General features: G+C 42.1%; 2 protein-coding genes across 12 annotated transcripts in view; one reads left to right on the top strand and one right to left on the bottom strand.

Annotated features, from left to right (window-relative positions):
- AOPEP (aminopeptidase O (putative)) overlaps positions 1-18,867 on the top strand; it is a 410,457-nt gene that overhangs the window by 347,255 nt on the left and 44,335 nt on the right. The gene's annotated exons all lie outside the window — the stretch shown is intronic.
- Positions 5,871-18,867, bottom strand: part of FANCC (FA complementation group C) — a 127,570-nt gene continuing 114,573 nt past the window's right edge. For 4 of the 5 annotated variants that reach the window (XM_024101149.3, XM_042854563.2, XM_042854562.2 and 1 more), the window contains 4 exons: positions 18,391-18,472; positions 15,800-15,974; positions 12,554-12,754; positions 5,871-6,456 (listed from right to left, as the gene is read on the bottom strand). In XM_024101149.3, coding sequence (XP_023956917.1) covers positions 6,313-6,456; positions 12,554-12,754; positions 15,800-15,974; positions 18,391-18,472 — 602 coding nt within the window. In that variant the 3' untranslated portion in view covers positions 5,871-6,312. The remainder of the gene's footprint in view (positions 6,457-12,553; positions 12,755-15,799; positions 15,975-18,390; positions 18,473-18,867) is intronic. The other variant, XR_010588867.1, reaches the window with a different exon arrangement.

Below are 18,867 nucleotides of genomic sequence, written 5' to 3'. Positions count from 1 at the left end.
CCTCCTGGATGGGAAATTGTCTTGGAAAGCAGTGATTCAGAGAAGGACTCCACAATGCAAAGTGGGCAGATAGGGTGCGTCTCAAAGTGCAACACAAGCATTGTTCAATACCTCCAGCTGAGTACTCTCGCATGGGCTCAATGCACATTTATACATATTTTTTAAGGGTTTTAAGTATGTGGGGATTGGTGGGTGGGTTGGGCAACAACACATGGCAGAACATGTGGCAAGTCTGCAATGTAGACATACCCTGTAACATCTACATAAGCAAACAATGTGAATGAGCAGTAAAAATACCATAACAGCCATGCTGACTAAAGCACAAGGAATGCAAGTGCAGAGGTCTCCTTTTAAAGTCACAGATGACACTCAGGGTTCCCCCCCCCCCCTAATGTTTTCCAGGTCTATCTGACCCCAACATGCACTACACTATAAATAACAATTTTCGTGCAAACCCGTGCTTCTTCATACATTAAGTATTCTCAAAGTAGGATGAGATAAATCTTTCTGCATTGGTTTTATCATCCTTCCTGTTATGGTTTTTGTGTAGCAAAAAAAGTCACTAAAAAGGTAATGCGATCAGTTAGACCCCTCAATGGGAGTCAATGGGAAATATGAAAGTACTATGCTTGCCAGGTCTTTGGGGGTCTCTTGTACCCCAAACACAGTCAAAAAAATTAAACAAAACATGATAGACAAACCACTTTCTTCTTTTTTTAAATATTCTCAACCTATGATGATGACAACCTGTTACCACTAATTTTGTCTGCATACCTGTCCATGAGTTTTACTATATACCCCTAACTAAAATTTGGGCTGGGAGACCACAAGAGCTCTGGAGAGGCCGCCTAGGGGCGCTGCGGGGGCCCAGAATCCCCACTGGTGCTGGGGGGGAGAGGCGGGGAACCCCCCCTCCCGGTAAGGGCACCCCAACCTCCTGCCCCAGCCCTGAGTTCCCTCCCACACATCCAAACTGCTGCTGCTGCCCAACTTGGGCAGCCCCTGAGCCAGTACTGGCCACTGCAGAAATTACCACAGAAAGTCCTGGAAACCGTGATCTCCATGACAGACACGCAGCCTTATTCGTAGCATCATAGTTTCAGCAGTTTTTGCTTTTCAAATAAAATGCACCAACATAGTCTTGGGGGTCTGTGAGACCCCAGATAACATTTGCCTTATGTATTGTTACAATTGTCCAGCAAAGTGAGTTAAGAGAACACTGTCAAACTGATTTTCTGGGAAGCTTACTCTTGTTAGGAAGAGTTTCTGGGGAAGCCACAATTGCCAGATACATTTTCTGGCAGCACACACTTGACAGATGCTGTAGCTGTGGCAAAGACTCGCTGTTACTGGGACAAAGACTGGTATTGAACATGCACATTGCATGTCTGAATGCATATATTGTTTGGATTTTGTTGAACCACAACTGGTATAATAAATCTTTGCGTAAGAGACGGATGTTTCTCAGGGTACAGAGATAGTGAAACTACTGGTGCAGGAAAGGAACACTGCAGTCTTGCCTCAGGCTACTAGGGAAGCCGTGTCTAGTGTGCTGGGTACTGATCCAAAGCCTGAGAAATGGGGAAGATGTTACATCTGTTCCAGAAAAATACATCAAAAATGTGCAACGACTAAAAACTTTGTATGTTCAGAACATATTTCACCTACTTGCTCCATTCATTCAAAGTAATAGGACATTTCCTGCCTGTGTGCTCCTTTTGTGCCTTTTATATTGTTTCTGTCTCTAACTATTTTCATTGTCTAACCATGAGGTCAGTTAGAGCCCCAAAACAATTCTGTGCAGTGTACTTCTGAATCTAGAAAAGTTTTAACTTGTTCATTGTTTTATAGTTCACTGGTTACAATAAAGCTAGATTTAAATGATTCACGTGTTTTTTTTCCAATTTTGACGTAGTAGGAGTCTCCAAGACCCCAATACAGAAATAACTGGGTGGTGTTCAGTCCAATACGAGGGTTAAAAGCATCTTAAAATACAGTAAACCTTTTTCGTAATATTTAAACCATGTAACCCTTTTTAAGAAACCAATATATGAGAATGGGAATGATTGCTCACTGCTTTCTATTCTTTCCCTGAGCCTTTACTGCAGATTACCTACCTACCTGAGTCAACCTACCATTATTTGACAGGATATTATAGGTTCCTTTAAAAAGCAAGGAGGAATTATTTTAGATTTTTATATATTGCAGTGACAGAACTGTGAAAGGTGGTGTTTCATCTGCTTGCAGTTCACCTCCAGCAACCGTAGAATACCGATGAATAGAATACTCTTAGGGTATGTCTACACTACCCATAGTGATCGATCCCCGATCGCTGTGCCGTCAACTCTAGAACTCCACCGCGGCGAGAGGCGGAAGCGGAGTCGACGGGGGGAGCAGCAGGGGTCGACTCGCTGCTGTCCTCACGGCCAGGTAAATCGACCTAAGATACGCTGACTTCAGCTACGCTATTCGCGTAGCTGAAGTTGCGTATCTTAGGTCAACCCCCCCACCCCTTCAGTGTAGACCTAGCCTCAGTATGGACCAAGTAATTCTGAATCTAGAAAGTGAAGTAACACACCTCTTTTAGATTTGTTTTTGAAGTATATATATATATATATATAAATAAAAATAATATCCAGATTGAACATGTAAGCACAAAGTAAGGGTCGAGTAAGGCCACAGAAAACAAAATCCATCAAAAGATTCTGGAGGAAAGGAAACAAAACACACACACACACAAACCCCACAACAAAATAAAAACAAAAAATCAACTTTCTTCCTTGAAAGACAAATTAATTTTAGATTCCTTGTCATATAAGGAAGAACATTCCACACATTTGTTCCCACTGGACAAATTCCTTGTTTGCTGGGTTTTTTTTTTGTCAACAGCGACAGCCTCCTTAGTTTCAGATCTATTCCGTGCCTTTTAGAAGCAATATCTAGAAGACGAAAACTAGAATGCCTGTTTTTCTTATGTGTATACCTTGCTACCAATAAGTGAAAAGATGCAGCAGCCAACAGTTCATGATTGATTTTTCTTTTTTATTTAAGAAGTGCTCTTGAATCAAATAAACTATTTGCTAAATCTTTACTATTGCTGCATCTGCTCTGAAACAAATACTATGAGCACTTTAATGAATGGATTAGAAGATATGGGGCTGGTCTACACTATACGGTTAGAAGAACAGGAGTACTTGTGGCACCTTAGAGACTAACACATTTATTTGAGCATAAGCTTTCGTGGGCTACAGCCTACTTCATCGGATGCATAGAATGGAAAATACAGTAGGAAGATATATATATATACACACACAGAGAACATGAAACAATGGGTGTTACTATACACACTATAAGGAGAGTAATCAGTTAAGTTGAGCTTTTATCAGCAGGAGCAGAAAAAAAAAACAGTTTGTAGTGGTAATGAAAATGGCCCATTTCCAGCAATTGACAAAATTGACAAGGAGATATGAGGAACTGGGGGGGAGGAGGGGAATAGTTTTACTTTGTGTAATGGCCTATCCACTCCCAGTCTTTGTTCAAGCCTAATTTAATGGTGTCCAATTTGCAAATTAATTCTAATTCAGCAGTCTCGCGTTGGAGTTTTTTTGTTGTAATATTGCGACTTTTAGGTCTGTAATCAAGTGGCCAGGGAGATTGAAGTGTTCTCCACCTGGTTTTTGAATGTTATAATTCTTGACGTCTGATTTGTGTCCATTTATTCTTTTACGTAGAGACTGTGAGCGATGTGCTGGCCGCGGCTTCTCGCCGCCCCCATTGGCCCGGGACGGCGAACCGCAGCCAGTGGCGGACGCGATCGGCCAAACCTGCCGCGTCAGCAGGTAAATAAAACTGGCCCAGCCCACCAGGGTGCTTACCCTGGTGAGCCGCGTGCCGAACGTTGCCGACCCCTGGTGTATAGTAACACCCACTGTTTCATGTTCTCTGTGTATATATATATATATCTTCCTACTGTATTTTCCACTACATGCATACGATGAAGTAGGCTGTGGCCCACGAAAGTTTATGCTCCAATAAATTTGTTAGTCTCTAAGGTGCTACAAGTACTCCTGTTTTTTTTGCGGATACAGACTAACATGGCTGCTACTCTGAAAACTATACAGTTAGGTTGATGTAAGCTGTCTTACATCGACCTAATTATGTCAGTGTCTACACTACAGCCTTCCTCCGGCCAATGTAAGTGCCCTACTACACCAACATAATAACTCTTCCTCCAAGAGAGGCGTCAGGCTTATGTCGGTGTAGTTAGGGTGACACAGTGTCTGTGTAGACATGGTGTTCCTTACATGGATTGTTGGCTGTTTTGTCAATTTCATGGCAGAAGCTGTAAAATTGACAAGAAAATTGGCAGCTAGAACCCAGCTGCCCCCCGCTCCCGTGGAGAGCAGGGTGGCTGGACCTCGCTCCCGGCTGGGAGCTTGGGTGAGAATCCCAGTTGCCTTCCCCTCCGCCACTCAGAGCCAGGCAGCCTGGTGCCTGGCAGGGAGCAGGGTTGTGAAGCCAGGGCAGCTGGACCCTGCTCCCCAGGGCTTAGAAGCCCTGGGCGGCTTCCCCTCCACTCCCGGTCGGGAACAGGGAAGCGAGAAGCCCCAGGCAGCTTTCCCTCAGCTCCCAGTGAGGTGAGAAGCCTCGGGTGGCTTCCCCCCTGCTCCTGGTGGGGAATGGGGATCAGAGGGGAATGGCAGCCCGTCGGGGGCCTGAGGAGCTGCCAGCAGAGCTGAGAGACTGCTCCCCACACTGTCCCTCTTAGGTCAGTGGAAGTGCTCCTGGTGAGGATGTGCCCGACCGACCCAAGGAGGGTAGCGTGGACATGCACCACCACAGTAATTACTGAAGTGGCTGTAGGTCGACCTAATATAGGCAGGCTTATGTTCTAGTCTTACATACCCTTTGTAACCTCTGTAACTCTTTCTTTTATGATTTACAATAGGTATTAATGTAAGAAATTCCTAAACTGTAAACATCCCTACTCCGTCTAGAGCAACAGGATACTAAGTGAACAGTTTTAGTTCTGCTATGGAAGAAACATGATACTCACAAAACTGTGATAATTAGGGTAACTGCAGCACATGCACACACCCACAAATAGTCTTAATGCACATAAAGTACAGACCTTGAAACTAGACAACATATGACAACGAAGGACTGAATATAGTAGCATCCTCCATCACCAGATGCTACCCATATTTTTTTTTTCTCCAGATAATGGTAGGTATAAATAGTTTCACAAACTTTTTGGATCATTTTCAAAAGATGGCACAGTGGATGGGCTACAATCCCTCCCTATACCCCTGTCATTACAGGCAAATAGCAATTTGTACTTCATTGTGTACCTGTCTGTATACAGAAATGTGGGGATTTGCAGGTGCACCCATTATGTGGTCCTCTGAAAATTTTCCCTTTAACTCTGAAACAACTTCCCATAACCCTATCTTGTGCTTGTCCTCCTTTAACTAATATAGGGTAAAGAATTTCTTCCTGATATAGAGAATCTCCAGCATTAAAGCGAGATCTATTTACAATCTGCACCAAATCCTCTCTGCGATATTCTTGACATTGCTAAAAGTCCTGTGGTACAAACTAGAGAGAACATTACCTTGGAAGAACACACTTTCTGATGAATGCCATATAGTAAATCTGAGATGAGTTTCAATTTGTAAAATCACTTATAAGAATTTAAGGAGTTGATTGGTCTTTCAGTTTCATGAAACTGTATTTCATGGAAGCACATATTCAGAAGGAACCATTAATGATCACTTGTCTGTGATCAGGCTTAGACTCACCGAAGCAGAATTTCAGGATCAAATTGTTAAATTACTCCCAAACAGCTAGAAATAATCAACTAGTAAATAACATAATTTTTCTGAACTTTATCTCTCTCGTAACATTCAAACAGTAGTTTTGAATTATCAGTAATTATTTTACAGAAGGAAAGGCCTCTTCCTATTATTATAGCTTTTGTTTCCACCCCTAACAGCTGCACTTCCTGGACTAAGAATTTACAGAAAATCTAGACCACAACTAGGACATAATGTCAGCAACGAGGCTGTGAATAAACAGCGTTTAGATGACACAAGTCCCTTGTAAAATAAAACATTATGAACAACATTTTCAACCATCTTTAAAGATTACTGCTGTATTCTAACAGAATGACATTTCCAAACATTTTCTATTTTCATACATGGGGAAGGGGGAATATAAATAAAAAAAACTGACTTCCCTTTCACACTTTACCGTAGAAAAAATCTGATCAGCTGGTCTAGTCTCTGGGTTGATCTGGACAACAATACAAAACTAATCCGTAAATCTTAGTTCTTGAAGAAGTTCATTCACCAGCTTCACAGCCCTTTGGTTTTTTAATCCAAGTTGGTTAAACCTGTAGGCAGTACGTATAAGAAGGCCAAAAACTTCATTGGTTGTATTGCTTGCCAGTATCACCTGAAGGAAAAACAGAATGGAGGAAGAGAGGAAATAATCTAATTTAGATATATTACTCCAAGTGCAATAATTTCTAGCTATGTACTACATGATACATGTTGTTTTCTTCTAGCTCCCCCTCAACCTCCCCTCCCATTTAGTCATAGGTGTCATCTGTAAAGCAACTAAATTCCATAAAGCATGAAAATAAATCCCCTTCTGAGAAAGAAAGAAAGAAAGAAAGAAAGAAAGAAAGAAAGAAAGAAAGAAAGAAAGAAAGAAAGAAAGAAAGAAAGAAAGAAAGAAAGAAAGAGAAAAGGTTAATGAAATCTCAGAACTAGACCTCAAAGTGTAACAGAAGAGCACTGAGTGCACTGGGGAGTTTTATTCCACCTCTCCAGCCTGCTGATCCCTGAGGGCTGCTCCGCACTCTGCATCCCACTCTGGTTCCAACTCATGCCTCTCATATGTCCTCAGCCTACCCTGGAAAGCCCCCTATGCCAGGAGGGGGGAAATGTAGGAGGGACTGGCATAGCCTCCCCATGCTAGCTCAGGACTCCCTTGTACTAGAGGAATTCTAAGCTGTTGCCTTAAGGCAATTTTAAATTCTCTTTGTGCTACTGGCTTAACAGGACCAAGGATCTTGTCTTCCATCTTTCAGTAAAGGGTTGTTATAGCAGAATAAGGTGCTGCAGCCAGGGCCGGCTCCAGGCACCAGCCTGGCAAGCAGGTGCTTCGGGCAGCCGCTCCGGAGAGGGGCGGCACGTGCAGGTATTCGGCGGCAATTCGGCGGACGGTCCCTCACTCCGCCTGGGAGCGAAGGACCTCCTGCTGAATTGCCGCCGCAGATTGCGATCGCGGCTTTTTGTTTTTGTTTTTGTTTTGTTTTGGCTGCTTGGGATGGCCAAAACCCTGGAGTCGGCCCTGGCTGCAGCCTAACTGTTAAAGGGCTTCACTGATCTATACAGGGCAGACAGCACATAAGACTTAGAAAATAAATAGACCCAAATGAAAAGTTATGTATGCTTCCAAACAACTTTAAAATACAACATTTCAATGTTAATGAATAATCAAAGTCATTTTCTATAAAACACCCAAGTTTTCTAACATATCCTAGCAGTCCTTAAAGAAAGTAATGTTATATTTGTTTATTCCAACTAACAGCAGCTAGAAGGAATAATCAACAATAATGTTCCAGTTCCACTCACTGCAAAAAGATTTTTCTCATGTGTTACAGGCCTTATAAAAGATAAAAGGAGTACAGTACTTTGACACCGAGAGGAAGAATTTCCAGACAAAGTGCTAAAGCAAAACAATGATGTGAAGTTCTGGCCTGCTTGCCTCAGAGGGTTTGGATTCTTATTGTAAAACATGACCTATAAATATATGTAGCATATGTAGTAGCTAAATAACAATATAATAATAATCTAACATTTATGTAGCAAATTAATCTTAAAAGGATCCCAAAGCACTTCACAGTATATAATATGTCTGCAAATTGGTTCATCCATCAATGAAATGCAGTCACTTCTGGGGTGGAACATGACAATTATTTAACAGTTCCCAGCAAACAACAGTACGTAACAGAATAAAAAATTTAAAGAATACTGGGTTTTCTTGGTAGTCTATTGGCTGTACAATATGAGAATCAAAATTCAGGACTGAAGATAAGTCCCTTGTTGCTGGGTTAACATGGACTCAAGATGCTGTTAAGGTGTATTCAGTCCCCAGTACAAAGATAACCTTATATTACAATCTAGCAAAACTTTTAGCCTATCACTGGGCTCCATAGAGAACTGTGTCCAGCACTCCTTGCTGAAATGAGTATTATTTAATCACAGGACTTAAGAGTTGGAGTATTTAAATATGAAACATTATAGCTGTGTTCCACACTAACTTAGAAAGAGATTCGTTAATAATGGGAAGGATTTATTGAATGAGATCATCTTGTCCATTCTTCTGCAAGTGTAGGATTATATAAACACAGATCTCAGACTGGATCCTTGTGCGGGGGCACGCATTCCCCATGTGCACAACAATCAGATTATTTTGACCACTGTATCCACTGAGGCCATGCTCATGCCCTGGATATTCTCATATGCCTCCTCCATCCAAGGGCATAAAGGCCAGAGTGGGTCCAACTGTCCCTCAGTTCCTTTGCCAATAGAGAATTCCAGAGCTATAGGACTCGATACAAACAGGGAAGGAGAGTGGGTTGTGGGAGTCATGTGGACAATACGTCTCAATGAACCACAGTTAATTTAAGATAAGTAACTTGTTTTCTGCAGAACATACTGATATTTTTGTCCAAAAAAATGAATGCCCAAAGTGAAATATTCCAATTCAAAATGGTGCTACAGTGTCTGTCTTACCTCTGCAAGGTAAGACAGACACTGCAGCACCATTTGAATTGGAATAAGTAACTGTTCTTTCTTCTTCAATTATTTGTCCACATGGAGCCCACTACTGTGACTAGTGTGCCTTTGTGCAGTTTCGGTTAATCCAATTACAAAGTGGAGCTTAAGACAAGTCTAACACTTGGTCACTCATGTCTCACTTTCATAGGCAGTGAAGTGAGTAACCTACATCTTTGGAAGAGGCTCTGGAGGAGGATTTAGCTGCTCTGCCGGTCTCAGAAGTTGTTGCCTCCTATGTCTACTGAGCCAAAGAGCTCAAAATTGAGCCACAGTTTACAGGAACACTCAGGAATTAAGTCTGTTCAGTTTTGGTAGAGCCTTTTCCCTCCGGATCTGAGGATATTCTCATTGAACACTCCAGGAAGAAGAGTTTAAGAAAAACCTCTCTCACTTTCTGAGTTCTTCTAAAAAAGGCATGACAAACTGAACTCTATTGAGGTCATGATCTTCCCCAAGGCCATGTCAAGTGTCCATTATTCAGCATAATAAGTGCTTCACAAAAAGGAGCAAGTTTTGAACCCTGGAACTGGAACTTCACTTCAGCCATGGAGGCCTAGTTTCCAGTACCGAAGAAGTCCCTAGCACTAATAAATCTTTAAATAAGCCTTTGGGTATAAAAATAATCAGAAAACTAACAACTATCCTACCTAGACTAATATACTGACTGTTTATATGAAGGGATTTAAATCACACAGTAGGCAAAAGATTTATACGATCTGAAGAGACACTGCCAAATGTTCCATCTCACAGTCACGGGTGGTTAAAAGAAACTGAAGGACAGTTGGGCCCACTCTGCCCTTTATGCCTTTGGAGGGGATGGGGGAGCCGAAGGGCATCCAGGACACAGACTCAAGGGACACGGTTGGCCAAAAGAATCTGATCTCTGAGGCATTGGGGCACATGCACACCAGAACTGGCACCCACATGGGCAATTACTCAAAGAGTAAAGCTCCAATTCACTTCAGTGGAGCCAGGATTTCACCAAAGGAGTTGAGTCTTAACCATATTATCTTCTCTCCTTCCCCCATTCTCTATGGCTATTGACACCTCTATTACCCCACCCCATCTCTCATGCCTGCAATTGAAGGGATATTTTTTTATTCCTCCCTGTCTTCTGCCCCCCACATGCAGGTCACAGCCAGATTCTGTCACTTTTCCCTCCTCAACATCTTCAGCACACATTCTTTTCTTTCCATCCCCATAGCTAACTCTTTCATTCAGGATCTCATTATATCTTATCTCATCCTCCTCTCCTCTCCGGTCTCCCTAAAACCCCAATTCCCCTCCACCTATTCAGTGCTAACACTAATTAATGCTACCTGTTTTACAGGAAAATGGGCAGTGGATGGTTCCATAACCACTCCAGCTGCTAAATGGAGTGGGAATCAGAATCATAGAATATTAGGGTTGGAAGAGACCTCAGGAGGTCATCTAGTCCAACCCCCTGCTCAAAGCAGGACCAACACCAACTAAATCATCCCAGACAGGGCTTTGTCAAGCCGGGTCTTAAAAACCTCTAAGGATGGAGATTCCACCACCTCCCTAGGTAAACCATTCCAGTGCTTCACCACCCTCCTAGTAAAATAGTGTTTCCTAATATCCAACCTAGACCCCTTCCCCACACTGCAACTTGAGACCAATGCTTCTTGTTCTGTCATCTGCCACCACTGAGAACAGCCTAGCTCCATCCTCTTTGGAACCCCCCTTCAGGTAGTTGAAGGCTGCTATCAAATCCCCCCTCACTCTTCTCTTCTGCAGACTAAATAAGCCCAGTACCCTCAGTCTCACCTCATAAGTCATGTGCTCCAGTCCCCTAATAATTTTCGTTGCCCTCCGCTGGACTCTCTCCAATTTGTCCACATCCCTTCTGTAGTGGGGGGACCAAAACTGGAAACAATACTCCAGGTGTGGCCTAAGCAGTGCCGAATACAGGGGAATAATCACTTCCCTTGACCTGCTGGCAATGCTCCCACTAATACAGCCCAATATGCCGTTGGCCTTCTTGGCAACAAGGGCACACTGCTGACTCATATCCAGGTTCTCGTCCACTGTAATCCCCAGGTCATTTTCTGCAGAACTGCTGCTTAGCCAGTCAGTCCCCAGCCTGTATGGGATTCTTCCTTCCTAAGTGCAGGACTTTGCAGTTGTCCTTGTTGAACCTCATCAGATTTCTTTTGGCCATTCCTCCAATTTGTCTAGGTCACTCTGGACCCTATCACTACCCTCCAGCATATCTACCTTTCCCCCCAGCTTAGTGTCATCTGCAAACTTGCTGAGGGTGCAATTCATCCCATCATCCAGATCATTAATAAAGATGTTGAACAAAACCGGCCCCAGGACCGACTCCTGGGGAACTCCGCTTAATACCCGCTGCCAAGTAGACATCGAGCCATTGATCACTACCCGTTGAGCCCGACAATCTGAACAGCTTTCTATCCACCTTATAGTCCATTCATCCAATTGATACTTCTTTAACTTGCTGGCAAGAATACTGTGGGAGATGGTATCAAAAGTTTTGTTAAAGTCAAGATATATCACATCCACCACTTTCCCCATATGCACAGAGCCAGTTATCTCATCATAGAAGGCAATCAGGTTGGTCAGGCATAACTTGCCCTTGGTGAATCCATGTTGACTGTTCCTAATCACCTTCCTCTCCTCCAAGTGCTTTAAAATGAATTCCTTGAGGACCTGCTCCATGATTTTGCCGGGGACTGAAGTGAGGCTGACCGGTCTGTAGTTCTCCAGATTCTCTTTCTTCCCTTTAATATGGGCACAATATTTGCCTTTTTCCAATCGTCCAGGACCTCCCCCGATCGCCACGAATTTTCAAAGATAACGGCCAATGTCTCTGCAAACACATCAACCAACTCCCTCAGCACCCTTGGATGAATTAGATCTGGACCCATGGACTTGTGCATGTCCAGCTTTTATAAATAGTTCTTAACCTGTTCTTTCATCACTGAGGGCTGCTCACCTCCTCCGTATACTGTGTTGCCCAATGCAGCAGTCTGGGAGCTGACCTTGCCTGTGAAGACCGAGGCAAAAAAAGCATTGCGTACTTCAGCTTTTTCCACATCATCTGTCATTGGAAGTGATTGATGCCTGAGAGGGCAAAGTGTATACATTCTTAGGCTATAACTAGAGAGTTACAGCAGCACAGCTGAACCGATGCAGCTGCGCCACTGTAAGATCTTTCATGTAGCTGCTCTATGCTGAAGGGAGAGAGCTCTCCTGTTGACATAATAAAACCACCCACAACAAGTGGTGGCAGCTATGTCAGTGGGAGAAGCTCTCCAGCCAACACAGTGCTATGCACACTACCACTTATGCGAGCAAAAATTATGTCACTCAGGGGTGTGTTTTTTCACACTCCTGAGCAACATAAGTTTTGCCGACGTAAGTGGTAGTGTAGACATGGTCTAAATCTATAGAATGTAAAGTGTGAGGGAACTACATACACTCCTGTACCGTCAGCTACTACTCAAAACATTTCTGTGGCTCCATAGCTTAGGTAATGACTTCTCCAATGGGACCCTGTGGAAGCACTGTCAAGAAGGAGAATATTTTGGCTGCAATTCTTATTTAGGTTAGCGTAATTTTCTTTAATTCTCTGTGATCAGCTTTTTCATAAGAAGGAGAAATTTTCAACATGTGAATAATACAAAAAAAAGCTTGTTGAAAAACATGGAAACACTTACATGTGAAATAAACTCTTGGGCAATCTTGTGTCCACCAGAAGAAAAGAGCAAAAAACTAATCAGAAGATGCCTGACAAGGTGTTTGGTGCAAGGTTGCCTTTTATCTGTTTTAGTGCTAGCTGCAGCCTGCAGATCTGTGATGGAGAGGGTTGTACAGCTGAAGAGCATCATCAGACGATCATACACTGCTCGAGCTTCTACCTGTAGGGAACAATTTCAAAAGATAAAGGATCAGAGAAGAGTAAAAGTTGTGTTTATGGTATTTTTTTTAATGAGATTCGTTCACTAACAGACAAAAAAACCCAAAAATACGTCAAGAGCTTGAGTTTAAGAGGCTCTGCAGAGAACAGGGAAGGAAGGGCAGTGCACATTTTGCTGACGGTGGTTCACACAAACATAAATGGACAAAATGGAAAATTCTTTACTTTCTTTGGTCTTGCAAACTAAGCAGCCAAGGCATCGAGCCAAGTTTTGACTTTTTTTGTAATGAAAGGAAATGGAGAAAATCCCTCAGTAGAATGTAGTCAGATTTTTACATTGTGGGAAAAAGAACAGAAGGCTCCTTGAAGGCTCACTTCAATATTGCAGCTACAAATCAATTAAACCCCAATGTAATCTGACCTCAATTGATAAAACATTCTGATAAGAATGATGGATTTTGGCTTCTTCCTGTATTACTTGCAACATGTTTATTTCCTCTGCCTCTTGGAGGAGCCAATATAAATGTACCGTCAAAACAGAGAATGAAGATTTTAGTGTCCACATAATTGAAGTTGTTAGTTCATTATAAGCAGCTATTAAAAAACATATTTCATTGTAATTATACTGTTCATTACATAAAAGACAGGAAACATAAGGACAAAAGCAAAACATACCGCCTAGGACTAAGGGGAGTAGGACCTCAGCCCCACCAGCGTTCGTGAGTTCATTTTAGTTTTAGCTATTTGTTTCCTTGCACTTACTGATTTTTTTCACATTAACATTTCTATATATGCTAGCTTGAAAGAGTTTGCTTTACTGGAAAGGTAATTCCTCATTGAAGTCTGTCCCAGGATGCACTAGGGATGCTACATGGCACTAATGAGATCACAATAAAAGTTTATGAGACATAACGAAATGTTATTGTTCCATTGAGATTGGACTGCCTCCAAACAAGCGCACCTGAATCTTACTCCTTCCCATTTCACTACACCTGCACTGATTCCCCCATTCAACCATTCCTGAGCTGAATCAATAAGGAAGAGTGGATACAATATATCTAGACCTTTTTAATGCTAAAAATATTTTGGATTTTAAATCGTGCCTCACTACTCCATGATATTCAAAGCAGATGTTATGCTTTCAGCTTCCGTCTATGTTAATGTATGTCTGGTTGCAGTGTTTCAGTCTCTCCTTCCCGTCACCAGGTGCTAAAAAGTCCTCTTCTTCCTCCTCTCTGCTGAAATGACTACAGGCTCCCATACCTATCAGTCTTCATAGTCTTTTCTCTCTATGTTCTCATTCCCCTGTGCTAGGACTAAAGAAAAGGCGGGGGGGCAGATATTTTGACTGAGCAGTGGTAAGTTAGGAACAAGGTGGTGAAGAAACTACAACTCTAAAGTGCACTTTTGGGGAGCGATCAGGACTTTAATGAAACAGGAATAACAGTAAGAAGCACTAAGAAAGGGGGAAGGAAACAATAGACACCGGGATCCCTCTATGTATATGGAGTACTGTCCTTTCCCTACCACTCCCTGCCAGAAAACAAAACCAACAAATGAGTTAAATCAATTTGTCTCAACAGAAAGTGATTTTTTTCTATTATCAGACTGGTATTCTCACGGGAAATACATGAAAAACTTTGGAAAGAGACAAGGTCTTCCATTGAGATCAGATGTAATATCCATATCCAAAGGACTTGCATCCTAATTCAGTATTGCTTTCATTGTGATTTACAGAGAAGCCATTATCTTTTTCTACAGAAGTGTGCCAAGTCTGATTATTAAAAAAGTTAGCACCTTCCTCCCATTTAAAAGGGATTATTTTATGCTGAAGTATAAATCTTTAAAAACAAACATTTATAATGGGAGTATCAATTATCCTAACTATGACACTTGAGCACACCTTCTTATATTATTCAAAGTAAAATAAACACTATTTTTCCAAGTATAATAACCAGAGTTATTAGTTAAATAGTGTCTTCTCATATTCAAACAAAATGTTCAAGATCCTTTTCAGAAACACAAAGAACTTTAATGCTGTGTGATAACTTGAAGTTTTAACTAACACCAAGAAAAGACTATCTGCACAAGACCTGATTGTGCATTGTGCTACTTCCTCTTCACATGGGTCTAGCAAAGGGGCCATATGATGCAAAATTTAAACACTGGGGAGTATCTGTGACAAAGGAGGATTCCCTGGGTTGGGTAAAACTGGGATAACAGCTGTGTACCACACATGCACCCACCGTCCATATGTAAGGATAGGGTGTGTGGTCAGAATGCGGCTGTATTCCAACTATTCCTGCCTGCTGCAATAGTCCCTACAGTCATAGGTAGCTAAGGGTGAATTAGTGCAGTTCTTAGGCTGCTTTAACTTACTCAGGGCATCCAATAGGGCCCATGCTGGCTCCAGAATAGGGAAGTGCAAAGCTAGCATAAGGCCCACCTTTGTCCTGCTCCCCTCTGTTCCTATGCTGAGTGGAATAGAGAACCAGACCTTTAGTGTTTAAAACAAAACTAAGTAACCATGGCACAAGTTAATATAAGAAAGACTGAATTACATCATCAGATCACTGCCTAGATTCTATGATGACAGGTGCAACAGAAATCAAATTAGATAGATAATGTTAGATCAGATTCACTGCTGCTGAATGTGAATGAAGAATGCTGCACTGTTATTATTATTAGTGCTCTCACTTTTAAAGCATGGCTGTCCTACAGGACTCTACGTCACAGGAGCTCTGAAATCCTGCCACACAGATTCAAAAGGAGCAGTTACAGGTGTACCAACCAAGCTGATTTGATACGGTCATATTTTTCAGAAGAAAAGTAAATAAAGGCATTCTGGCCTACAGTACACTTGACAAACCCAGTTTCTAAATGGTCACAGTTGAAAGAGCCACACAAATTATCTTGGATCCCCTCCACTGCAGAATTTTACAATTCCAGGAGGACCCTGCAAACCCCAGCCGCTTTCAAACATAAGTGCCTCAATTTTCAGGTATACAATTGGCTAAATACTCTCAGCCATGCCTACACCACCCACCAGAATTTGAGTCCTCTGCTCTTTATCACTGTGTGGATTGTAGTAAAATGCCAGCAGCCACAGAAAAGTATCTGCGGATTCATCTTCAGACTTCAGCAACTGCTCTACAGCGATATCAGCCCATTCTCCAAAATGAACAAACAAAAACCAGCTCTCAAAGAGGTCAGTGTAAGATCTGCAAAAGAATCAAAATACATTTCAGTTTTGTTGGCTAGTCATGTTCTTGTGGGATGCAAAAAGGTTCCAAGCAGGGGTTCCCCATTGGGTGAAGATGCTGTTTAGTAAGGAATTGTGCAGTTCCCACTTGTGATCAGTGCTAAAGTGCCTGCTGAGGTTGTCCACCTGTGAACTCTGAACAGCTGAGAGCTATACTGCTGACACAGTAATGTGGCTACGACACTTTCTTGAGGTGCCAGGACTGTAAGTCACTGTGTTACCCACCTGCCTCAGTGAGAGAGAGTCTTTGTTGTGGTAGGTGGGTGACAGCTCCCTGACACTACCAACCTTTCAGCACTCAGCCGCTACTTTGCTTTTCAGGTAAAACACTAGGTGTACCTCAGAACTCCTCAGAAGCATCCCCCCCTGTAGCCTCCAGCCTCTGTCACTGGACACACATAGTAATTTCCAGGCTCACTACTCCCAAGGGCGCTCAAAGGAATAGTACATATACACCAACTTATAACAACACAGCACTGTAATCTATTTATAACAAAAGTTTATTAACAAATGTAGAGAATTAAGAGATAGTGAGCAAGAATAATAACAACAGGTTACAAATAAAACAAAAGTATAACAGGCTTCTACTAGACTAAGACTTACTTTTAACAGGCTACAAACCTTTGTCTAAAACAGTCTCTCAGGCTGAGCTTTTTCTGCAAAGCTTGCTGGTTTTCAGTCAAACCAGGATCCACAGCACTCAGGAATCGTTCTCCCCACACGCCCGCCCAGGTTTCTCAGTGAAATGGATAACAAAATATCCTTTTGCTTTTCCTTATATTTCCCAGCCCAGAGTCAGAATAACTCTCCTCTGTAAAGGCAGTTTCCATTGTATTGACTTACAATGCTTCCTTTACAAATGAATCTAGGTAGACAGATAAACCGACATTCCTTTTTCTAGGAAAAACTTGATAGTCAACCCTGCCTGGGATACAGATTCTGAAATATATTTTTCAATAAATACATACATACAACTTTCTATACAAATTATTAAATATCATCCATACATACATCTTACAATGCTTATGTGTCACCAGTTTTCATTTGATACCTTACAAGATACTATTTATGGATAAAACCATGAAAACAGCGTATTAGGTGTAGTAAGTTTTTCAGGCTTAATAGGAGTTGCTGTTACAGAACAGTGAACCCTTTGCCAGTTGGCACTGAGGGAGTCTTAGGATCACAGTGGTGTTGGATGCACGAGTTCCATAAGTTAAACGTCTCCATGCATAGAAGGATGGATTTAGCACTCTCTGTTTGTTAATATAGAGCATGGTTGTTATATTGTTGGACATTACTAGGATATGTCAGAATCATGAGTGGTATGAACGCCTTGCAGGCTTCCCAGACAGCTCTCAGCTCCAGGAGATTTATTTGCATTCTGGTCTCTCGAGGCATCCAGGTGCCTTATGCTGTGAGTCATCCATGTGGGCTCCCCAGTCCAGTTGGGAGGCATCTGTAACTAGCTTTTTCTCAGGTATGGGCGGGAAGAGGGGAACTTCCATGCATATGCGCTTGGGGTCTTTCCACCACATCAAGGGAGAATAATCACTATTGTGTACATACTGTCTTCTTGGCAGATACACCATACAGCTCTTGCCCTGACTGAGTCTAGAGTCGCTCCTATGAATTCTATAGTTTGTGTCAGATTTAGGGTAGACTTGTTTATACCAATTCCCAGGGCCATTAGGAGATGGAGCAGCAATGATGTCAATGTCAAAACTTCTAGACAGGACCTTTCTGTCAGGAGCCAGTCATCTAGATATGGATGGCAACGGAGCCATTGCAACAGGCCTCTGCTGCTACTATTGCAAACTTCTTCGTAAATAGCCTGGGTGCTGCTAATAAGCCTAATGAAAGAACTCTTATTAATGGTGAGTGGGACCTGCCACTAACCTAAGGAAACACACATAGGGACCTGGATGGAGGGCCAAGTCAAGAAGAGGGAGCATCCAAAGTTTCAGAGAGGGAGAGAGAGAGCAGCAACAGAGTGTGCAGCATGCAGGAGAAAGGTGCCTCAGATCTGGAAGGAGCTAATCCCCAGAGTGGCTAGGAGGAGGTGCCCCTGGCAGTGAGTGGACTCTATCACAGGGTATAATTATAAGGTCTGATTTTCTGAAGTGCTCATTGAGTTGAACTGTGGGTGCTTGAGACTCTGAAAATCAGGTTCATAGTTTAGAAGTCCTCCTTATATCCGAGGATATCCTATTTTCCTATCCTTAAACAGAGGTTGTATTTGGGAACTAAGAAGAAAATGGCATCTAAAGATAACTAAAAATTAATCAACCAAGATTATGAACCACATGACTTTTCACGAAGTAACAGAAGAACAAGAAGAAATGATGAGGGATAGTCTAAGTATTTTTATTTACCTAATGCTTTTATCTTCTATTATTGCTTTAAGCATGTCAGTAATGTATTTCAGGTGTTGAGACCAAAGCGTAGCTGGCAAATCTGGAAAACAGTAAGAAGAAAAGTTGTACCTAATGAAACAGGCTAAAACAGAACAATATTTGGTACAGTATCAAGCTAGAACTAGAACTTGCTAGACACATGATTCAGTCTTCAGTAATTGCTTCTCATTTTTAAACTTTCCCGTAGTTTTCAAGCATATCTATAATAAATTACTTTATGTTCTTTGGTCAAAAATTCATTTGCAAAATACAGGACTGAAGTTCAGGCTATTCATCAAATTAGGCATAAGTGCGTGTGTGTGTGCGCGCGCATACATACACGCACAGAGACACACAAACACACACACACAATATATATATATTGTTTCTCATCAATACTAATCTAGTGTATCTCTGTTATCCCAGCCAAGTGCCCTGTCCTTAGCAGAAATTGCC

This window comes from Chrysemys picta, chromosome 6 (assembly GCF_011386835.1).
Source record: "Chrysemys picta bellii isolate R12L10 chromosome 6, ASM1138683v2, whole genome shotgun sequence".
NCBI lineage: Eukaryota > Metazoa > Chordata > Testudines > Emydidae > Chrysemys > Chrysemys picta.
Note: the sequence above shows the minus strand (reverse complement) of the source record. Positions and strands in the feature narration are given on the sequence as shown.